We start from the raw sequence: 23,717 nt of genomic DNA, 5'->3' as shown, positions 1-23,717 counted from the left end.
ACGCCGGCGTATCTATTGATACGCCGCGTAAATTCAAATCTGCGCCAACGTATCTTCTTTCTGTATTCAGAAAGCAAGATACGCCGAAATTTGCCTAAGACCCGACTGGCATAAGTCTCTTACGCCGTCGTATCTTAGTTGCATATTTACGCTGGCCGCTAGGTGGCGCTTCCATCGATTTCAGCGTAGAATATGCAAATGAGCTGGATACACCGATTCAGAAACGTATGTGCGCCTGGCGGTATTTTTTACATTGTTTGCGTAAGGCTTTTTCCGGCGTAACGTTGCTCCTGCTATATGAGGAGCAACCAATGTTAAGTATGGACGTCGGGCCAGCGTCAAATTTTGCGTTGTTTACGTCGTTTGCGTAAGTCGTTCGCGATTAGGGCTTTGCGTAAATTACGTTCATGTCTAAAGCATTGACGATTTGCGGCGGAATTTCGAGAATGCGCACTGGGGTTCTTTCGCGAACGGCGCATGCGCCGTTCGTTAGAGACGTCATTTACGTGGGGTCATGTTTTATTTCCATAAAACACGCCCACCTCTTCAGAATTTGAATTTGGCACGCTTACGCGGGCAGATGTACGATACGCCGCCGTAACTTAGGGCGCAGATTCTTTGTGAATCCAGCTCCAGCCTCACTATGTTACAGCGGCGTAGCGTATCTCAGATACGCTACGCCCGCACAAACTTACGGCGGGCTTTATGAATCTAGCCCTATGTTTTTTTTAAACTGGCCTGGGAGTATTGGAGCACTACAAAGGGTGTATACCGGTACATAAAGAAAAACAATTGCATAGCTATTTTTTCAGTGATAGCCTAGGTTTACACTGCTGCGAATTCAAAATCGCGGTAAAATGCGCGATTTTACTGCGATTTCGCGGCTGTGATTTTGCCGCGATTTCGGCCGCAATTTAATGTAAATCGCGGCCCGAAATCGCAAAAAGTAGTACAGGAACTACTTTTTGAAATCGCAGATGCGGCGTCGCACTGATTAGGACAGTGCCATTGCCGACAATTGCCGCCGATTTGAGATGCGATTTGACATGTCAAATCGCATCTCAAATCGTTCCAAATCGTACCCAGTGTGAACCAGGGCAAACTGCTGCTACATTCGTTCTGTGCAAATAAGGCAAAATCAAATGTTCTCCTATTTTCTCTACAGGTCGAATGCTACTCATTCATTAAAAAAAATAATAGAGTGGTTTGGGAAAATACCGCATTATGGCCACTGAGTTGCATTTCATAGGAAATAATTACTTATAGAGAGATAACAATGTATAGTTTTTTCATAACAACCACTGCAAACAGCAACGAAGGTGCGGATACCCATAGTGACCAATCTGCTTTCAGTTCACTGGTGATGATTTCTGATGGTAAAGGCCCATTCACACCATTGTGTTGCAGTAACGTACAGCGCAGCATGTTCCATACGTTAGGGTGATCTGATGCCACTAATGCTGAATAGCTCCCCAGTGTGCCTTTGCTGACGGAAATGCGTTGCAGCATAACAGAATGCTCAGCAATGCAATAATACGTGTTGCGCTGCCAGAAACAGTACATACACCTTTTCTTTGGTCCATTTTGGTCCATTAGGCAGCCCGTTCCTTTGAGCATGACCTAATGCAGATTGAATGTTAATGCATGCTAATGCTCCGCAATGGTGTAAGTGGGGTGAGGAAAGGTTACTACATTTGCACATAACCGTTGCTCTTTGCACTCGCTGATTAAACATGCATGACCGCAATTTAGATATTTAAAAAGCTGATACAAACAATTAGTCACCGCAGTGGCAGTAAACAAGGCAAGACAAGGGAAATAAAAAATAGACATATTATATTGCACTTTACAAAAAATTTGTACATTGTTTTAAAAAAAAAAAAAAAAATCTGCCTTATTTTAAGATTACTTACAAAATACTTTAAAAAGCGATCATTTCTCTTTATACATTCAGTTTTCAAAGGAGATGACTGATCATGCTAAAAAAAAACAAAAAAAAAACGCACATTTGGCTACACATATTCTGTACAAAATTTAGACCTCTTGGAGTTGCATAGATCGGCTTTTATTGGTTATTTCCAGTATGGAGTGCTTAATAAATGATATATTGGTATGCCTGGACTGGCACTTTGGCAAATCTAGCGTTAGCCAGAAGACTTGTGTGTTTGGGAGGACATGCGGGTTGCTAGGGGCAGTTGTGAGCTGCTTCTTATTAATTCGATCTTTGTATTAAAGTGTATCAATGCATTAAAGTGTATATGTTGCAGCTTATCTGTCTGTAGGCTCTGTTTGCACCATGCAGGTGTGATGGAGCGTATGCGCGTTTCCGAGCTCCGCCTGTAGGGTAGCCCATTCATTTCAATGGGGTGCCCTATGCACAAAAAACATACAAAAAAAAAAATCACTGACCCTTCAAAATTGTGCCGCATCGAACCGTATAGTGCTGCGGCACCATGCAGTTTGGCACTTGTGAAAATGGGCACATTAGCAGAGAGGGTGCCATTGACAAAGCTCCCAACTGTCCCTGATTTCGAGGAACTGTCCCTGATTTCGAGGCACTGTCCCTGATTTCGAGCAAAGTCCCTCTTTCCCCCTCATTTGTCCCTCATGTTGGTCTGATCTATATAGTTGTATATAAAATGCACTTTTTATCTTTTAAAGTGTTTCCCAGTGCTAATCCTAAGGCAATATAAAGGAATCGTAGTGGCAAAAAAGAGCCCTTGAGGATTTAATTAACCTTTTTTCTTTGTTCATTCTCCTTTAAGGGGGTGTGGCAGGGGGTGTGTCCTATGCCTAAATATGTTTGCTAGTAGCTGTCCCTCATTCCCATCTCAAAATGTTGGGAGGTGTGCCATTAACAATTATTGACACCGCTGTGCCAGTAGTGTATTTAGGTTTTGTGCTGCCCTAGGCTTGACTAAACTCGTGCCCCCCTAATTTAAATATGACACACCCCTTCCTGGCAAGGCCACACCCCTTGCCGTTTAAGACCCACCCTAAAATTTTTGAGTGGGGACACTAGTGCTGAGGGCATGGGGCAGGGGGCAATGGATTCCCTTAATTTGCATAGATTTCCTTTCACTTCCTGTTTGGCTATGGGGCAGGAAATGAAGAGGAATCTCTGCAATGGGACAGGGATGATCAAAAATAAACTGACAGGGGCTATAACCCTCCCTTACTCTATCCAAAAGGAAAAAAAAGTGTTGCCTATAGTTCTACTTTAGTCTCCATTCACATCTAGGCGACAAAACGCCCGACGCCGGACGCTTGTGCCGCTAGAGGGGGAAATTCCCATTGCTGTCTATGGAGATGGTTCACATCTCATAGACGACGTACGCCTGTCGCCTGAAAAAAAGCCCCGGACCCTTTTTTTCAGGCGACATTGGCGTTCGCCCATTGACAGCAATGGGAAGAATAAAAAAAAAAAAAAAAAAGATACACTATCCGCGGCAAAATACGCCGCGTACGCGGCGTTGCTTGTCGCGGAAATGTGAATGGAGCCTTAAGCACAATTTCCGATAATTTTATGAAGAGGACTAAGAAGATATAACCATGCCAATGGTGCAGCAGAAAACATATAGCACAGTGAGGAAGCTGTGTGGTCAAGGATGATAGCACAGTCAAAATTAGAAGCGCCCCCCCCCCCCCTACTGTTGCTAAATGCCGGCCACCTGCATACCAGAAGCAGTGTGGCCACTTTATGGGGGCACTAGACTAATTTGCCTCTCAGCCCAGTCCGCCCCATAAGACTGGCACTACACTAACAGTGTAGCGCAAGCCAGCAGGGACTCTTTCCGTGCTGCCCCCCTGCAAAGTGCTGCCCTAGGCCTGGGCCTTGTTGGCCAAGGCCAGGATACAGCGTTGCGTTGTGCGTCTGCTATGTCTATGTTTGTTAGGAAAGGGACCAAATAAGTAAGGTCAGGGTTTACATACAACTTAAGTAGCAAAAATGTAGCCAGTCTGTACACATTCTGGGTTTGGCCACCATATTTGTACGTGTCATATGTGTCAGTAATTGTACAAATATATAATGGTTATGGTTCCAGTAGGCTTGGAAACGTTTGGTCCTATAGTCAGAGATAGATTTATAATTTCCAGAATGGAGACACAGAATAGACCACAGTTCAGGCCACAATCGGCCCGGCCATACCTCTACTTTGTTCTGAAGCCTCCCATTGACACATCCAGCATGACCACAGGGAATACGGACTCCCAAGGAGGAAAAAACACATATTACAGAATGGGAACAAGATAACCAATTATTCCGACCAGAATCCAGCATGTCCTCTTATTAATATACCTCAATGTGGAGTGACACAATAAATAAATGATAATCAGTCTTTTGTCTTGCATTTTCTTCTTTGTATGGAAAATGAAGTAGCTGGGGAATTCTTTGTCCAGATGCCTATAAACAAGTCCTAGAATAATGTCTCTGATGAGGTCGGGGTGACAAGAGAACGTCTGGTACCCTCTGTTCCATGCTGGAACATTCCTTCCCATCAGGCATTGGTGTGACTTTAGTTAGATTTCCGTCAGTGTGATCTTGAAGCCTTGGTCCACCATGCTTTCCACGTTCAGTATGAAGGTGTCCTCGTTGGAGTAATGCTCAATGATGTTGTCATCCATGTTAACTAAGATGCTAAGAAATGAAATGAAAGCAATGGATTAGGGGCACTAAATTTCACAATTTACATAAATATTTGCATAATGAAATTGCACATAACATACAGGTTTGTAACAAATAACCTAGGGCAGGGGGGTCTTCAAACTACAACCTACGGCTATATCCTGCTAGATCCTGCCCTCTACAAGAATTGCCACCACTGTGCCCATCAAACTCAGGCACTGTGCCCATCAATTGCTGCCACTGTGCCCATCAAACGCAGCCACTGTGCCCATCAATTGTCACCACTGTGCTCATCAATTGCTGCCACTGTGCCATCAAACGCAGCCACTGTGCCCATCAATTGTCACCACTGTGCCAGCAATTGTCGCCACTGTGCCATGCCATCAATTGTCACCACTGTGCCATCAATTGTCACCACTGTGCCATTAAACGCAGCCACTGTGCCATGCCATCAATTGTCGCCACTGTGCCGTGCCATCAATTGTTGCCACTGTGCCCATCAATTGTTGCCACTGTGCCCATCAATTGTCGCCACTTTGCCCATCAATTGCCGCCAGTTTGCCCCCTCAAAAACTGCCAGATTGCCCCCCTGTCGCCCAGCACTTACCTTTCTCGGGTCAGCCATCCTCCCTCCACGCTCCCTCTATGTCTTCCCCTGAGTCCCGCCTTCAATGTCGCTTCAGCCAATCAGGTTACTGGTAACCAGACCAGGTGAACCTGATTGGCTAAGACGCGTGTCAGTGTTAACCAGGGAATGCACAGCATGTGCGTCCCCTGGTTAACTATTTGGAAGCCGATTAGAGCCAACAGGCTCTGATAGACACTTCCAAAAACCACCAAACTGCTGTTATTCAGATGGCCGGCGCTCACCAGGGGGGCCGCCATCTGAATAATGAGCAGCAGCGGCACCGGCGACAATACATAGATTCATGTAATGCATGAATCTATGTATTGTAGACTTGAGTGACGGCGCAGGGGAGAGGGGGCGGCGCTCCTGCGCCCACTATGGATGCACCGCTGCTGATGCTGATTGAAAAAAGATCTAAATAGAGTTATTAATTTAAATTTTATCCATTCACTTAAAAAAAAAACGTTTTTCGGTCCATGAATATTTGTAGAATATACAAATCGCCGGCACCTGCTGATCGACTTTTGCTGTGACTAATCACAGCAGAAGTGGAGCGCCCCCTATGCGGAAGTGCAGAATCACCCATCCTGCAGCAGTAAATCTGCTATGGGGCAGTCGGCAAGTGGATCGTTTGGCTTTAAAATCCAGTTCCTTTTTCTATAAAGCAGGGAAAGAAAATGCAGCACATCCCCACTTTCAGGACGGAGCTCTAATTGTGTGCATATGCAAAGCTTCATCCAGCCTCTCTCCTCGATAATCAGAGCACAGAAATACATTGACCGGAACCTGCTGATCGGCTTCTGCTGAGACTAATCACAGCAGAAGCGATGTACCCCCTGCATAAAACAGCTTCCCTGTAGCAGTAAATCTGTTTTAGGGCGGTCATTAACCTGTCAACCCCTCACAGTAAATATACTTTGAGCAGCAGGCAGGTGCAGGCATGGCAATGTGCATGTACATTGCCGGCTTTCTTCTGGGTTTGGGTTGTGCATGCTTGAGCCCCCCAGGTGACCTGTGCTTTGATTGGACACAGCATGAGTTTGGCAGCAGATTTCAGCTAATAATTTCAGCTGAATCCTGCTGATCGCCTATGTCCAATCACACACAGAGGTCTGTGTTTACAAACACAAAGAACTCTGGCCCAGATTCAAGAAGCAATTGCGCCCGTGTAACCATAAGTTACGCAGCGCAATTGCTTACTTGCTCCGGTGTAACGAGTGCTCCTGATTCAGGAACCTCGTTACACCGACTGCAGCCTAAAATCTGCGCGGCATAAGGCTCTTATGCCTCGCAGATTTTAGGCTGCATTCTTGCGTGTGCCGCTAGGGGGCGCTGCCATTGTGATCAGCGTGTAGTATGCAAATTGCATACTACCACTGATTCACAAACTTGCGCGGGCCCTGCGCAAGCCAGGTACGGAGTTTCCGTACGGCAACTTTAGCGCAAGGCTGCCCCTTCTAATAGTAGGGGCAGCCAATGCTAAAGTATAGCCGCCGCTCCCGCGACGTGAAATTCGAATTTCACGTCGTTTGCGTAAGTGATTCGTTAATGGCGCTGGACGCCATTCACGTTCACTTTGAAGCAAATGACGTCCTTGCGACATCATTTGCCGCAATGCACGTCGGGAGCGCGCCTAATTTAAATGATTCCCGCCCCATTTACATTGCGCGCGCTTACGCCGGGCAATTTTGCCGGTGCGCCCTCCGCCCTCCGCTACTGCTCCGTGAATCGAGGGCAGCGCAAAATATTTGCGGGGGCGCAGGGCAAAATCGTTGCCCTGCTCCCCCGCAAATATCGCGCAAATGTTCCTGAATCTGGGCCTCTGTGTACAGAGAAAATTGATCTGGCTGTTTCTTCTCCCTGAAAAGATGGAAGAAAAAACAGCCAGGTCGGTAAGTAAAAACAGCACACATTACACAGTTAACCCTTTGCTTGCTTCTTGATGTTAACCCCTTCCCAGACAGTGTCATTAGTACAGTGCACAGTTTCATCACTGATCACTGTATTAGTGTCACTAGCAACATCAGTGTCAGTTAGTGACACTCCCAGTCAGCGTAAGCTAGCGCCAGACTGCCCTTCACACGATCACAGTCCCACTACAAGTCGCTGATCACCGCCATTACAAGTATAGCATCTATACCTGCATAAATTCCAGTATATATATTATTATTTGTAGACGCTATCATTTTCACACAAACCAATTAATATTCACTTATGGGGTTGTATTTTTTTTTTCTACATGAGTCGGTTTATAAAGAACACTATTTTATTACAGTGGTGGACAGTTATGCTTTCCTAAAACTGTCAAAAAATTGCCACCTGGGCCTGCACTTATAAGATATGTTGGGTCGGTGGCCTTCAGTGGAGATAATTCACCATTCAGAGTGGGACTGGTAGTCAGTGATACACTAGGGTGACTAGATTTTGAAAATGAAATCTGGGGACACCCCACTGGCTCTTTATAGTGATGGAGATGTAAACTCAGATCACCTCTTGGACAACTTGGGCTCTCTCCCACGGCTACCCACTGGCTCTATCCCGCAAGCTCTCTCCTGACCTTCTGGATTCTTGGGTTGCTTTGCAATAGGCCCCCCAGCTAAGCCTAGCTAGGACCTCTTTGTCTTCAGGCTCGCTTCCTTCCCTCGCCTTCTTCCCAGGAGGGAAAGGCCCCTCAAAAGGGGTCTCCTCTGGCAGGCTGGACACAGAAACATTGCCCTACACCCACATACTGCAAGCTGCCCTTGCTGCACAGGACTCAGACTATTTATGGATTCTTCCCTGCCTTTTGGCCACACCTCCCCAGGGATTGGCTGAAGTGCTATAAATATTCAGGCTGCAGTCTCAGCCTTACCTCCTACTAAGTTCTCGAAATATCTAGAAGACAGGGAGAAGTAGCAGAGCAGCAGCCTGTGAAACCCCGAGCAGCCCAAATTAATCGACCACCTGCTCCTCTGATTGCAGAGGAGCTAAATCTAAATTTGGCTTAGCAGTCTATTGTAACTAGGAGGGTGCTACAGTTCTTTAGACCAGGGGTCTCCAAACTTTTCAAACAAAGGGCCAGTTTATTGTCCTTCAGACTTTAGGAGGGCTGGATTATGTCCAGCGAGGGCAGAAAATGTCCCGGGCCCAGCACCAGTGAGAATAAATATGGCCTCCGGGTTGGTGGTCAGTAGGAGAAGGAGTGCCCCTATCAGTAGGAGGAATAGTATCCCATCATTGATATCAGTAGAAGAAATAGTGCCCCCTTGTTGGTGTCAGTGGAAGGAATAGTGCCTCATATCAGTTGGAGGAATAGAGCCCCAAGGGCCGCATAAAGGCTAGCAAAGGGCCACATCGGGCCCTCGGGCCGCAGTTTGGAGACCCCTGCTTTAGACCATAGATGTCTGTCCCTACTATGAAAAAGACTAGTTGGTTGTGTTAACTCTGCAGGCCAAATGTTCCAAGTCCATTTTCATTTTTGTTTACCTGCAAAGGTAAAGCATAATGGGCTACTATGCATTGCACAGTAGCCCATTATGTGTCACTTACCTGAAACCGAAGCCTGCGATGTCACCGCTGTCCCCTCTTCCACAAAGTGTTCATCTTCCTTCCGGCGCTGTGATTGGCCGAAGCCGCGATGACGTCACTCCCACACTTGCACGCAGGAGCCGCCAGTCACGGCGCAATCTCCTTTAGAAACGCCACGGTTACCGTTTCTAAAGGTCTCTAAAGTGCGCCTGCGCCGCTGTCTACGGCACATGCACCGTAGACATCAGCGCCCGTCTCTTTTGTAAATATCTCCTAAACCGTGGAGGTTTGGGAGATATTTCAAGCACCTACGGGTAAGCCTTAATCTAGGCTTATCTGTAGGTAAAAGTGGTTGTAACGGGTTTACAACCACTTTAACATAATTCTGCATTGGGCCCTAAGCAAAGACTTTTACCATGCCTTTTCTTTATAATATAAGCCCTTTGCCTAAAGGGGTCTCCAAACTATGGCCCTCCAGTTGTTCAAGAACTAAAATTCCCATCTTGAATAGTCATGTCTGTGAATGTCAGGCCCCGTACACACGTCCGAGGAACTCGACGGGCAAAACTCATCGTTCTGCTCGTCGAGTTCTGTGTGAAGCCGCCGAGGATCTCGGCGAGCCAACTTTCCTCATTGAACAACGAGGAAATAGAGAACATGTTCTCTATTTGGCTCGACGAGGAACTCGTCGGCTTCCTCAGCCAAAAGTGTACACACGCCGGGTTTCTCGGCAGAATTCAGCTCCGATTGAGTTTCTGGCTGAATTCTGCCGAGAAACTCGGTCGTGTGTACGGGGCCTCAGAGTTTTATAATGCCTCATGGGACGTGTAGTTCCACAACAGCTGGAGGGCCGTAGTTTGGAGCACCCTGGACTCTACCATATGGTTTACTTTGTATGAACACAGTAGCACTAGCCTCCATATGCAAAGCTTTAACACAAGGATAAGAATCTTTATTTTCAGCCCTGTGAGCAATTTTCACATCTCATTGGATTCAGTGAAAAATATCTGTCACTTTTTTGAAAATAACAAGGATCCTTATCCTGATATGTTGGCTTTAGCGTGTTGCTGCGCCTTTCTCACTGCGGATCTGTCATTCATTTGGACTAATTTTTTTTCTTGCTAGGCTCTTCAGCTTGCTAGTTAGGTAGACATGGATCTTCAAAGCTGGTGTGTTGCCCCGGTTCACAATCTGAATGATCATTGCGCTCATCAGATCACAGAGCGTACGGCGCAGGAGACGAGGATACACATTGCGGTATTTATCTGAACGGGTGACACAGCTGTGCAGAACTCGTACTAGAGAAAAGACGAGCGCACTATTAGGAGATATTTCTATTCCGTGACTCATTATTTATACTCCCAGCACCGATATGACCAAAACATTGTACTGCTGTGTAAATAGACACGTTGCCTAACAAAGCACCGAGCTCCATCTCCTCTAATGTATGACTCAGAGCAGGAAAATCAATGGTTTCAACCCTGGCTAAATTTTATGTAGGTGTTAAATCGTTAAAGACAAAAGTACAAATCAACAGGTTAACATAATCGCCATTCATGCACTGCTGCTGATTATTTTATTGAGCAGCCTGGCTGGCCGTATGCACGCTACCTTTGCTTTGGGCATTTGTGGAGGACAATGGGTATTAGTCCCCTCTTGTAGAAACACCACCACTTCCTCTGGGGGTAAAAAGATGCCCTGAGTCACAGTGGGCACTGCATTCCCTTTACTTCACAGGAGGAAGTCAGACCATATTCCTGTACCCCCACTGCCATATTACTCCCTGTGTGGGTGCCCAGAGAGGGGTGCTGGAAAAAGAGCATGTATGGGGAGGGGGTGCTGTATGAAGGGGTGTGTAGGGGGGTGCTGTAAAAAAGGAGTCTGTATGGGGAGGGGGGTGCTGCATGAAGGGGTGTGTAGGGGGGTGCTGTAAAAAAGGAGTCTGTATGGGGAAGGGGTGCTGTATGAAGAGATGTGTATAGGAAGGTATGGGGGTACTGCAAATAGGGGTGTGTATGGGGAGTGCTGTATGAAAGGGTGTGTATGGGGGTGTGCTGTATGAAATGGTGTATATGGGGGGGGCTGCTGTAAGAAGTGGTTTGTATGGGAAGTGCTGTATGGGGGGGGGGGGGTGCTACATGAAGGAATGTGTACGGGGAGGGGGGTGCAGTAAGAAGGGATGTGTATGGGGAGGGGGTGCAGTAAGAAGGGATGTGTATGGGGAGGGGGGTGCAGTAAGAAGGGATGTGTATGGGGAGGGGGGGCAGAAAGAAGGGATGTGTATGGGGAGGGGGTGCAGTAAGAAGGGAGGTGTATGGGGAGGGGGTGCAGTAAGAAGGGATGTGTATGGGGAGGGGGTGCAGTAAGAAGGGATGTGTATGGGGAGGGGGGGCAGTAAGAAGGGATGTGTATGGGGAGGGGGTGCAGTAAGAAGGGAGGTGTATGGGGAGGGGGTGCAGTAAGAAGGGATGTGTATGGGGAGGGGGTGCAGTAAGAAGGGATGTGTATGGGGAGGGGGTGCAGTAAGAAGGGATGTGTATGGGGAGGGGGGTGCAGTAAGAAGGGATGTGTATGGGGAGGGGGGTGCAGTAAGAAGGGATGTGTATGGGAGGGGGGGCAGAAAGAAGGGATGTGTATGGGGAGGGGGTGCAGTAAGCAGGGATGTGTATGGGGAGGGGGTGCAGTAAGCAGGGATGTGTATGGGGAGGGGGTGCAGTAAGAAGGGAGGTGTATGGGGAGGGGGTGCAGTAAGCAGGAATGTGTATGGGGAGGGGGTGCAGTAAGAAGGGATGTGTATGGGGAGGGGGTGCAGTAAGAAGGGATGTGTATGGGGAGGGGGTGCAGTAAGAAGGGATGTGTATGGGGAGGGGGGGCAGAAAGAAGGGATGTGTATGGGGAGGGGGTGCAGTAAGAAGGGATGTGTATGGGGAGGGGGTGCAGTAAGAAGGGAGGTGTATGGGGAGGGGGTGCAGTAAGCAGGGATGTGTATGGGGAGGGGGTGCAGTAAGAAGGGATGTGTATGGGGAGGGGGTGCAGTAAGAAGGGATGTGTATGGGGAGGGTGTGCAGTAAGAAGGGATGTGTATGGGGAGGGGGTGCAGTAAGCAGGAATGTGTATGGGGAGGGGGTGCAGTAAGAAGGGAGGTGTATGGGGAGGGGGTGCAGTAAGCAGGAATGTGTATGGGGAGGGGGTGCAGTAAGAAGGGATGTGTATGGGGAGGGGGTGCAGTAAGAAGGGATGTGTATGGGGAGGGGGTGCAGTAAGAAGGGATGTGTATGGGGAGGGGGGGCAGAAAGAAGGGATGTGTATGGGGAGGGGGTGCAGTAAGAAGGGATGTGTATGGGGAGGGGGGGCAGAAAGAAGGGATGTGTATGGGGAGGGGGTGCAGTAAGAAGGGATGTGTATGGGGAAGGGGTGCAGTAAGAAGGGATGTGTATGGGGAGGGGGTGCAGTAAGAAGGGATGTGTATGGGGAGGGGGTGCAGTAAGAAGGGATGTGTATGGGGAGGGGGGGCAGAAAGAAGGGATGTGTATGGGGAGGGGGTGCAGTAAGAAGGGAGGTGTATGGGGAGGGGGTGCAGTAAGAAGGGATGTGTATGGGGAGGGGGTGCAGTAAGAAGGGAGGTGTATGGGGAGGGGGTGCAGTAAGCAGGAATGTGTATGGGGAGGGGGTGCAGTAAGAAGGGATGTGTATGGGGAGGGGGTGCAGTAAGAAGGGATGTGTATGGGGAGGGGGTGCAGTAAGAAGGGATGTGTATGGGGAGGGGGTGCAGTAAGAAGGGAGGTGTATGGGGAGGGGGTGCAGTAATCAGGAATGTGTATGGGGAGGGGGTGCAGTAAGAAGGGATGTGTATGGGGAGGGGGTGCAGTAAGAAGGGATGTGTATGGGGAGGGGGGGCAGAAAGAAGGGATGTGTATGGGGAGGGGGTGCAGTAAGAAGGGATGTGTATGGGGAGGGGGTGCAGTAAGAAGGGATGTGTATGGGGAGGGGGTGCAGTAAGAAGGGATGTGTATGGGGAGGGGGTGCAGTAAGAAGGGATGTGTATGGGGAAGGGGTGCAGTAAGAAGGGATGTGTATGGGGAGGGGGTGCAGTAAGAAGGGATGTGTATGGGGAGGGGGTGCAGTAAGAAGGGAGGTGTATGGGGAGGGGGTGCAGTAAGAAGGGATGTGTATGGGGAGGGGGTGCAGTAAGAAGGGATGTGTATGGGGAGGGGGTGCAGTAAGAAGGGATGTGTATGGGGAGGGGGTGCAGTAAGCAGGAATGTGTATGGGGAGGGGGTGCAGTAAGAAGGGATGTGTATGGGGAGGGGGTGCAGTAAGAAGGGATGTGTATGGGGAGGGGGTGCAGTAAGAAGGGATGTGTATGGGGAGGGGGTGCAGTAAGAAGGGAGGTGTATGGGGAGGGGGTGCAATAAGCAGGAATGTGTATGGGGAGGGGGTGCAGTAAGAAGGGATGTGTATGGGGAGGGGGTGCAGTAAGAAGGGATGTGTATGGGGAGGGGGTGCAGTAAGAAGGGATGTGTATGGGGAGGGGGGGCAGAAAGAAGGGATGTGTATGGGGAGGGGGTGCAGTAAGAAGGGATGTGTATGGGGAGGGGGGGCAGAAAGAAGGGATGTGTATGGGGAGGGGGTGCAGTAAGAAGGGATGTGTATGGGGAAGGGGTGCAGTAAGAAGGGATGTGTATGGGGAGGGGGTGCAGTAAGAAGGGATGTGTATGGGGAGGGGGTGCAGTAAGAAGGGATGTGTATGGGGAGGGGGTGCAGTAAGAAGGGATGTGTATGGGGAGGGGGGGCAGAAAGAAGGGATGTGTATGGGGAGGGGGTGCAGTAAGAAGGGAGGTGTATGGGGAGGGGGTGCAGTAAGAAGGGAGGTGTAGGGGGAGGGGGTGCAGTAAGAAGGGATGTGTATGGGGAGGGGGTGCAGTAAGAAGGGATGTGTATGGGGAGGGGGTGCAGTAAGAAGGGAGGTGTATGGGGAGGGGGTGCAGTAAGAAGGGAGGTGTATGGGGAGGGGGTGCAGTAAGAAGGGATGTGTATGGGGAGGGGGGGCAGAAAGAAGGGATGTGTATGGGGAGGGGGTGCAGTAAGAAGGGAGGTGTATGGGGAGGGGGTGCAGTAAGAAGGGAGGTGTAGGGGGAGGGGGTGCAGTAAGAAGGGATGTGTATGGGGAGGGGGTGCAGTAAGAAGGGATGTGTATGGGGAGGGGGTGCAGTAAGAAGGGAGGTGTATGGGGAGGGGGTGCAGTAAGAAGGGAGGTGTATGGGGAGGGGGTGCAGTAAGAAGGGATGTGTATGGGGAGGGGGTGCAGTAAGAAGGGGTGTGTTTTGAGGTGCTATAAGAAGAGATGTGTATGGGGAGGAGGATGTGCTGTATAAAGGGGTGTGTATGGGGAGGGGGGGCAGAAAGAAGGGATGTGTATGGGGAGGGGGTGCAGTAAGAAGGGAGGTGTATGGGGAGGGGGTGCAGTAAGAAGGGAGGTGTATGGGGAGGGGGTGCAGTAAGAAGGGATGTGTATGGGGAGGGGGTGCAGTAAGAAGGGGTGTGTTTTGAGGTGCTATAAGAAGAGATGTGTATGGGGAGGAGGATGTGCTGTATAAAGGGATGTGTATGGGGAGGGGGTGCAGTAAGAAGGGATGTGTATGGGGAGGGGGGTGCAGTAAGAAGGGATGTGTATGGGGAGGGGGGTGCAGTAAGAAGGGATGTGTATGGGGAGGGGGGGCAGAAAGAAGGGATGTGTATGGGGAGGGGGTGCAGTAAGCAGGGATGTGTATGGGGAGGGGGTGCAGTAAGAAGGGATGTGTATGGGGAGGGGGGTGCAGTAAGAAGGGATGTGTATGGGGAGGGGGGGGCAGAAAGAAGGGATGTGTATGGGGAGGGGGTGCAGTAAGCAGGGATGTGTATGGGGAGGGGGTGCAGTAAGAAGGGATGTGTATGGGGAGGGGGTGCAGTAAGAAGGGAGGTGTATGGGGAGGGGGTGCAGTAAGAAGGGAGGTGTAGGGGGAGGGGGTGCAGTAAGAAGGGATGTGTATGGGGAGGGGGTGCAGTAAGAAGGGATGTGTATGGGGAGGGGGTGCAGTAAGAAGGGATGTGTATGGGGAGGGGGTGCAGTAAGAAGGGATGTGTATGGGGGAGGGGGTGCAGTAAGAAGGGATGTGTATGGGGAGGGGGTGCAGTAAGAAGGGGTGTGTTTTGAGGTGCTATAAGAAGAGATGTGTATGGGGAGGAGGATGTGCTGTATAAAGGGGTGTGTATGTGGGGGAGGGGAGTGCTGTATACTAGCGAAATTGTGGTCTGTGACTGGTCATCCCCCTTTACCATGGAGAACTGGATTGGAAACTGGACATCTAGCAGGATCAGCATGGCATATAGCAGTGTAGAAGGAGTGATACCAGGCTCTATATTTTTCTCAACACATGATTCTTTTATCCACACATCTAAGTCCCCCCCCCCTCTCCACATATTGGCCACACCCACTCTTCTTCTCTGCTATCTTGGGGTCATGGGGAGGGGCCTTACAAATCAATTAAAATTGTAGCACCGCCTCTGAGGTCGGCTCTTCCATATTCATCCCATATAGTACATCACTTTTCATCCTCTTACCCTTTTTTGCTTTTCTTATAAATTTTCACAATTTTTTCAACAGGGATGCCATATTTCTCTGAGATCTGGAACACAGAAGTAAGAAAAGAGAACATGTTACACGCTGTAAATATAATTTGCTTCAAGCGTATTGACAGCAGGCATAAATGTTATTCCTTTAGCGTTTTTTCCAAAATGTTATGTAAAGTCTTCTTAGGTCTGGAAATATAATTAGTCATTAGTATAATGTATCCCTGTTGTCATCACTGCACTTCATATTATTAAGTGTTTGCTGAGCTCTACTGCCCTCTGTTGGCGGTATACAGACACAACTCTAAACCAAACAAGTGAATAAAGGAAAATTAAATACTGGTTTTCAGTAGACTGACCCTTTGCACACGGGCAGAAAAACTACTTCTGTTGAAGGCATGCGTCATTCTTTTTTTGTTTTGTATGAATCTGAGCTCAGCTCTAATATTTTAGCAACATTGTCGCGTTTAAGTTTGTATTGGAGATCACCGCTCAGGGGCACAAAAATGTCTCCAACCTTTATTTAGAGAGGAGCTTTCTGCATAATTTGTGCACATATGCAAATAAATGCATGTGTATAGATAGGTGTAAGTTAAGTCCAGTGGGCAGAATGAATGAATATTCTAACCAATAAAATTAGTTTATGTGCATACTCTTCTAAACCCTATGGGCCAGATTCAGAAAGACTTACGCCAACGTATCTAATGATACGCCGCGTAAGTCCACGGATGCGCCGTCGTATCTATGCGCCTAATTCACAGTACAAGATACGCCTGAATTTTGACTTCCTACGACCGACGTAAGTCTCCTACGCCATCGTATCTTGGGTGCATATTTACGCTGGCCACTAGGGGCGCTTCCATTGATTTTGCGTCGAATATGTAAATGAGTGGGATACGCCGATTCACAAACGTACTTGCTACGCCGTTTACGTAAGGCGTACGTCCGGCGTAAAGATAAACCACCAAAAAGCTGGTCTAAGTATGTTAGGGTATGGACGTCGGAACTGCCGTCGGATTTTACGTCGTTTACGTAAGTCGTACGTGAATGGGGCTGGGCGTAGGTTACGTTCACGTCGTTGCCATTGAGCCGTCGTATCTTAGGGCGTAAATTTGACGTGATTCTGAGCATGCGCCGTTCGTTCGGCACTTCAGTTACATGGGGTCACGATTCATTTTAATACAACACGCCCACTACCTGCCTACTTTGAATTAGGCAGGCTTACGCCGGCCCATTTACGCTACGCCGCCGTAACTTAGGGAGCAAGTGCTTTGTGAATACTGGCCTTGCCTCTCTATTTTACGTTGGCGTAGCGCATATGAGCTGCGGTACGCCCGCTCAAATATACGCCTCTCTACCTGAATCCGGCTACATATGCCTATACAGTCAGTTCCGGTCTGTTACTGCACCGGAAACTGACCAGAAACGGACTGGAACTGACTGCATTGGTGTGGACTAGAGCCATTGGAATACATGGAAAAAAACGGCATACATTTTTAGTGCAGAAAACTAACTGGACGGAACTGCGTCACTGTGAACAAGCACTTAATAAAACCCTCACAGGGCTGTCTTTAATATTGATTGGACCCATGGCAAACATTTTCTTGCCCCCCCCCCCCCCCCAATGCAATTCCGCTAGACTCAATGGGCCAGATTCACAAAAGAGATACGACGGCGTATCTCCTGATACGCCGTCGTATCTCTGTGATCCGCCCGTCGTATCTATGCGGCTGATTCATAGAATCAGTTACGCATAGATAGCCCTAAGATCCGACAGGTGTAATTGACTTACACCGTCGGATCTTAGGATGCAATTCTAGGCCGGTCGCTAGGTGGCGATTGCATTGCGGTCGGCGTAGAATATGCAAATGACTAGTTACGGCGATTCACGAACGTCCGCTTTACCTGTCGCTCTAACTTTACGTCGTTTCCGAGATACGCCGCGTAAAACTAAGGCTGCCCTCTAGGTGGACTAGCCAATGTTAAGTATGGCCGTCGTTCCCGCGTCGAAATTTGAAAAATCACATCGTTTGCGTAAGTCGTCTGTGAATGCCGCTGGACGCCATTTACGTTAACGTCGAAACCAATGACGTCCTTGCGACGTCATTTAGCGCAATGCACGTCGGGTAATTTTCCAGACGGAGCATGCGCAGTACGTTCGGCGCGGGAACGCGCCTAATTTAAATGGTGCCTGCCCCATTTGAATTAGGCGGGCTTGCGCCAAACGGATTTACGTTACACCGCCGCAAGTTTACAGGTAAGAGCTTTGTGAATCAGGCACTTACGCTGTAAACTTGCGGCGGTGTAACATAAATGGGATACGTTACGCCGCCGCGGCGTAACGTAATTGTCTGTGAATCTGGCCCAAAATCAGTTTACTGAATCAGATCAGACAGCAATTGCGATAGGGCCCAGGGCAGCTTCCCCTTTTGCCCTGCCTTAAAGACAGCCCTAGAGCCTAACAAAATGAAAACAACTGCAGGCAAAACCAGAGAAAATTTGGTATTTTAAATTCTTACTTTCAGTGTTTTCCTCTTCCAGTTATTGATTTTATTATTCACTTGCTAGAAAATTTGGCTGCTCCAGGAAGTGCCAATTCCCTCCTTTCTTGTGTGTCATAGCTCTCTTCTCATCTGGGAGTGTTTGATTACTGTCTGTGCTAGCCCAGATCCTTGGCCCCGCCCCTTACCTCCCTACATAATCTTTTATGTAGCAGCCAGGGGGAGGAGTGAAGCAGAAAACTCTCAAGTGACAGCTCTGAGTCTGCTGCAGGTGCTGCTATACTTGGTATTTAAGGGGTTGTAAAGGTTTGTTTTTTATTTTCTAAATAGGTTCCTTTAACCACTTAAAGCGGGGGTTCACCCTATAAACCCCCAAAAAAAAAAAAAAATTTTCTTCTACCATAAAATCAGGCATTGTAGCGCGAGCTACAGTATGCCTGTCCCGATTTTTTTATCCCCGTACTCACCGTGTACTCGTACATCGAAGATACCGACTCCCCGCGGGGAATGGGCGTGCCTATGGAGACGGAGAATGATTGACGGCCGGCTCTGGCGCGTCATGCTTCTCTGGAAATAGCCGAAATAGGCTTGGCTCTTCACGGCGCCTGCGCATAGCCTGTGCGCAGGCGCCGTGAAGAGCCGAGACCTACTCCGGCTGTCTTCGGGGAGAGTGACGTGCCAGGGCCGGCCGCCAATCATCCTCCCTCTCCATAGGCACGCCCATTCCCCGCGGGAGCCGAAATCTATAATGTACGAGTACACAGTGAGTACGGGGGTAAAAAAATCGGGACAGGCATACTGTAGCTCGCGCTACTATGCCTGTCTCGATGGTAAAATCGTGTCACTGAGGGTGAACCACCGCTTTAAGGACCGCCACACGACGATATACGTGGACAGAATGGCACAGCAGGGCACGTCCCCTTTAAGAGCCAAGCCATGGATCGCGAGCAGCTCGCGACTCAGTTCGAAGCTCCGTGACTGCGCCCCCCGGATCTGATCGCCGCCAGTGTCCCGCAATTGGGTCACAGGAGCTGAAGAACGGGGAGAGTGTAAACAAACCTTTCCCCGTTCTTCTCTGTGGCTCGTCACTGATCGTCCGTTCCCTGTCATAGGGAACGACGATCAGTGACATCACATGTCCAGCCACGTCCCCCTACAGTTAGAAAAAATACATTAGGTCACATTTAACCCTTTAGCGCCCCCTACTGGTTAACCCCTTCACTGCCATTGTCATTTTCACAGTAATCAGTGCATTTTTATAGCACTTTTCGCTGTGAAAATGACAATGGTCCCAAAAATGTGTCAAAAGTGTCCGATGTGTCCACCATAATGCCGTAGTCACAAAAAAAAAAAAACACTAATCGCCGCCATTAGTAGTAAAAAAAAAATTATTAATAAAAATGCAATAAAACTTTCCCCTATTTTGTAAACGCTATACATTATGCGCAAACCAATCAATAAACGCTTATTGCGATTTTTTTTTACCAAAAATATGTAGAAGAATACGTATCAGCCTAAACTGAGGGAAAATATATATTTTTGGGGATTTTTATTATTGCAAAAAGTAAAAAATATATATTTTTTTCAAAATTGTCGTTCTATTTTTGTTTACAGAGCAAAAAATAAAAACCGCAGAGGTGATCAAATACCACCAAAAGAAAGCGTTATTTGTGGGGAAAAAAGGACGCCAATTTTGTTTGGGTGCAACACTGCACGACCGCTCAACCGGCAACTTATATATTTCCATCCATGAATGTGTTTTTTTTGTAGTGTCAAGTGTTGTGCTTGGCAAGTGTAAGCAACACAAAAAGAGCATATCAGCCTTTCTTATATGTCTTCCAAGATTCATTACATATACTTACAGCATCTATTAGCCCCTTCACTGTAGGATTCTTTAACATGAGCGCATCAAATACTTCATCTGTTTCTTTCCTTACATAAAGAAGAACTGTAATGAAAATACAGAGCAGATGTTTTTGAATATATGTTTATTTTCCATGTGTTTTTTCAAGAATAATTTATATATATATATATATATATATATATATATATATATATATATATATATATATATATATATATATATATATATATATAGCACTATATACAGTGGGCCGGATTCGGAAAACCTGAGTGTATCTTTCCTCCGGTGTAACGTATCTCCGATACGTTACGCCGCTGTAACTCCGGTGTAACGTATCTCCGATACGTTACGCCGCTGTAACTTTGGGCGCGAGTTCTGTATTCAGAAAGAACTTGCGCCCTTATTTACGGCGGCGTAACGTATGTGTTGCGGCGTAAGGCCGCGTAATTCAAATGGGGATGTTGGGGGCGTGTAGTATTTAAATTTGTCTTGACCCCGCATTTTTTACGTTTTTTTAAACGGCGCATGGGCCGTCCGTAAAATATCCCAGTGTGCATTTGCGCCAAAGTACGCCGCAAGGACGTATTGGAATCGACGTGAACGTAAATGACATCCAGCCCTATTCGCGAACGACTTATGCAAACGACGTAAAAATTTCAAAACTCGGCGCGCGAACGACGGCCATACTTAACATTAGCTACGCCTCATATAGCAGGGGTAACTATACGCCGAAAAAAGCCGAACGTAAACGACGTACAAAAATGCGCCGGCGGGACGTACGTTTCTGAATTTGTGTATCTAGCGCATTTGCATATTCCTCGCTTAACTATACGGAAGCGCCACCTAGCGGCCAGCGTGATTATGCAGCCTAAGATACGACGGTGTAAGACACTTACACCAGTCGGATCTTAGGGATATCTATGCGTAACTGATTCTCTGAATCAGGCGCATAGATACGACCGACCGCACTCAGAGATACGACGGCGTATCAGGAGATACGCCGTCGTATCTCTTTTCTGAATCCGGCCCAGTATATATATATAAAATACCACCAAACTAAAGGCGGACCACATCAACCTGGGTCAGCTAGTCAAAAAGCTAAAGCTAATTAAAAAACACTATCCAGGGATGGAGATGCGTTTTAGGAGTGGAATAGAGTGCCTCCACAGATCTACCACCGACAGTTAATCTATGCATTGTCATTTTTTGACTAGCTGACCCAGGTTGATGTGGTCCGCCTTTAGTTTGGTGGTATTTTGGTTTGGTAGGCATGTTTGCTTCCACTCTTGCATTTCTTTTGTTTTTCCAGTGCTCTTTTTTGCTAGACCAACTATAGGTAGGGGCATGGTCAGGTGATCACCCGCCCCCTATCTATTGATTAGCACTCCTGTGCTCCTATTTAGGAGACTTTAAAATTCATAGTTAGGACTGCAGTACACAGAGTGCCTTGATGGGGCTTGCAGCTCACACAGGTATTTGCAAATACATGCAACTAAACCTCTGTTTTTAATGCATACAGCTAGACAGGCTAATTTGGTTTAGTGCTTCTTTGGTTGGTAACTTTTAGCCTGGCTATTATGGAAACATTTTTTATATTCCACATACTGCTAAAAACACATCTCATTTAAAGTCCCAAAACCTCCCCCCCTTCTATCCATTTACAGGGATGGAGGCATGTGGTAGTTCTATCATATGCCTCATGTAAAGTCCCAACCCTATCCCCCTTTTTTAACCACTTCCCGACCTCCTCATGTACATTTACGTCAGCAGAATGGCACATCAACGTACCTGTACGTCCTCTGCTAGACGTGGGTCGGGGGTCCGATCGGGACCCCCCCCCCGGTACATGCGGAGGTCGGGTCCGCTCGGGGAGCGATCCGGGACGACGGCGTGGCTATTTGTTTATAGCCGCTCCGTCGCGATCGCTCCCCGGAGCTGAAGAACGGGGAGAGCCGTGTGTAAACACGGCTTCCCCGTGCTTCACTGTGGCGGCGCATCGATCGAGTGATCCCTTTTATAGGGAAGACTCGATCGATGGTGTCAGTCCTACAGCCACACCCCCCTACACTAGTAAACACATACACAGTGATCCCTAAATGTTACAGCGCCCCCTGTGTTTAACTCCCAAACTGCAACTGTCATTTTCACAATAAAGAATGCAATTTAAATGCATTTTTTGCTGTGAAAATGACAATGGTCCCAAAAATGTGTCAAAATTGTCCGAAGTGTCCGCCATAATGTTGCAGTCACGAAAAAAATCGCTGATCGCCGCCATTACTAGTAAAAAAAAAAAATGCAAAAAAACTATCCCCTATTTTGTAAACGCTATAAATTTTGCGCAAACCAACCGATAAACGATTATTGTGATTTTTTTTACCAAAAATAGGTAGAAAAATACGTATCGGCCTAAACTGAGGGAAGAAAAAATGTATATATGTTTTTGGGGGATATTTATTACAGCAAAAAGTAAAAAATATTGCATTTTTTTTTAAATTGTCGCTCTATTTTTGTTTATAGTGCAAAAAATAAAAACCGCAGAGGTGATCAAATACCACCAAAAGAAAGCTCTATGTGTGGGGAAAAAAGGACGCCAATTTTGTTTGCACGACCGCGCAATTGTCTGTTAAAGCGACGCAGTCCCGAACTGTAAAAACCCCTTGGGTCTTTAGCCAGCATATTGGTCCGGGGCTTAAGTGGTTAAGGTATTAAACAAGTACAGCCAAAGCTTGTTTGGCGGTACTTCTTTGGATCACAGGAGTGCAGTTCGTTCTGCACTCCTGTGACCCATTTTCAGTAGACAGCGGGCTGAAGCCCACAGATGTCACAGAGCCACCCACGAGCCTGGACTGGCACCCGGCTCAGCCTCTCAGTGAGCTGCTGAGAGCCTGAGCCGGCCGCCTACAGGCCTTCAAAAAATAATGTCTTTACCCAGAAGTATTTTCTCTGCTCAGATAGGGCTGTTTGCATTAAGAACCTCTTTCACCAGCTATAATTTTGAAGCATAAATATGAATATTTTAGCCTCAAAACTTTGTTATAACTTTTTTTATTTTTTTATTTTGCAGCCGGACTATAGTAATTACATTCAATTTTACCTTTTTTAGCTGCTTCTTTCATTTGCTTTGGTGCAGGTGGACCAAATTCTTCCTCGACAGGACGGAGCATCCTTTTCACAAGCACACTGTTCCTGTATGAGAAAAAAAGCAGAAGGTTTAGTAGATATTATAGCTGGTGTAATATAAAAGTGCTAGGTCTTGGGCTGCTGTGCTCCTAGGAGTTGGCTTTCTCTGTGCCTAGTAGGCTGCCTTCTATGCCTCTATATTGGTTATTCTACAACACATACATAGAACAGAGTACAGCAAGAAAGTATGTGTAGAAGCCACCATTGTATTATTGAAGGCTGTGCACACCCAATTACTAAAATACTACAGCGCTTTGCAGATTACCTTGCCAATTATGAAAAAAAAAAAAATGTGTATGGTAAAGTATATCTGTAAGAGAAGGGGCTCTAAAATTAGCTTTTTGTTCATATGTCGCTTCTTTGATTCTTCCTGACCCAGGGGCGGACTGACCATTCGGGCACTGCCCGAGGGCTACATGCCACTAGGGGGCCCCATCAGGGTTGCCAGCCTCAGTAAAACCAGTGTAAGCCAGTAAAATTTGTGTTTTAAATAAAATCGCAAGATCTCAACAAGAACCTTTTCAGTGTGTGTATACTGTGTATGTATACTGTATGTGTGTATACTGTGTGGCCCCATAATCTATTGCCTGGGGGCCCCATAATCTCCTATTTCCCGGGGGCCCCATAATCTATTGCCTGGGGTCCCCATAATCTCCTATTTCCCGGGGGCCCCATAATCTCCTATTGCCCGGGGGCCCCATGAGTTGTCAGTCCGCCCTTGTCCTGACCACTGCAAGTATTCCAGATTTCTGGGTGTGTGGAATACCTGCTTCCCATCTGCATGCTGTAGTTTCCACAACT

At 47.6% G+C, this 23,717-nt stretch overlaps 1 protein-coding gene across 1 annotated transcript in view; it reads right to left on the bottom strand.

Moving 5' to 3' along the window:
• Positions 1–3,791: 3,791 nt before the first annotated feature.
• GRHL2 (grainyhead like transcription factor 2) overlaps positions 3,792–23,717 on the bottom strand; it is a 122,081-nt gene continuing 102,155 nt past the window's right edge. The window contains exons 13-16 of the mRNA XM_040354795.1: positions 22,831–22,922; positions 19,735–19,820; positions 15,363–15,427; positions 3,792–4,639 (exon numbers count right to left, since the gene is read on the bottom strand). Of these exons, the coding sequence (XP_040210729.1) occupies positions 4,522–4,639; positions 15,363–15,427; positions 19,735–19,820; positions 22,831–22,922 (361 nt within the window). The 3' untranslated portion in view covers positions 3,792–4,521. The remainder of the gene's footprint in view (positions 4,640–15,362; positions 15,428–19,734; positions 19,821–22,830; positions 22,923–23,717) is intronic.

This window comes from Rana temporaria, chromosome 5 (genome assembly GCF_905171775.1).
Source record: "Rana temporaria chromosome 5, aRanTem1.1, whole genome shotgun sequence".
Classification (NCBI taxonomy): Eukaryota; Metazoa; Chordata; class Amphibia; order Anura; family Ranidae; genus Rana; species Rana temporaria.
The sequence above is the reverse complement of the archived record's forward strand: the minus strand, read 5'-3'. Positions and strand labels throughout refer to the sequence as shown.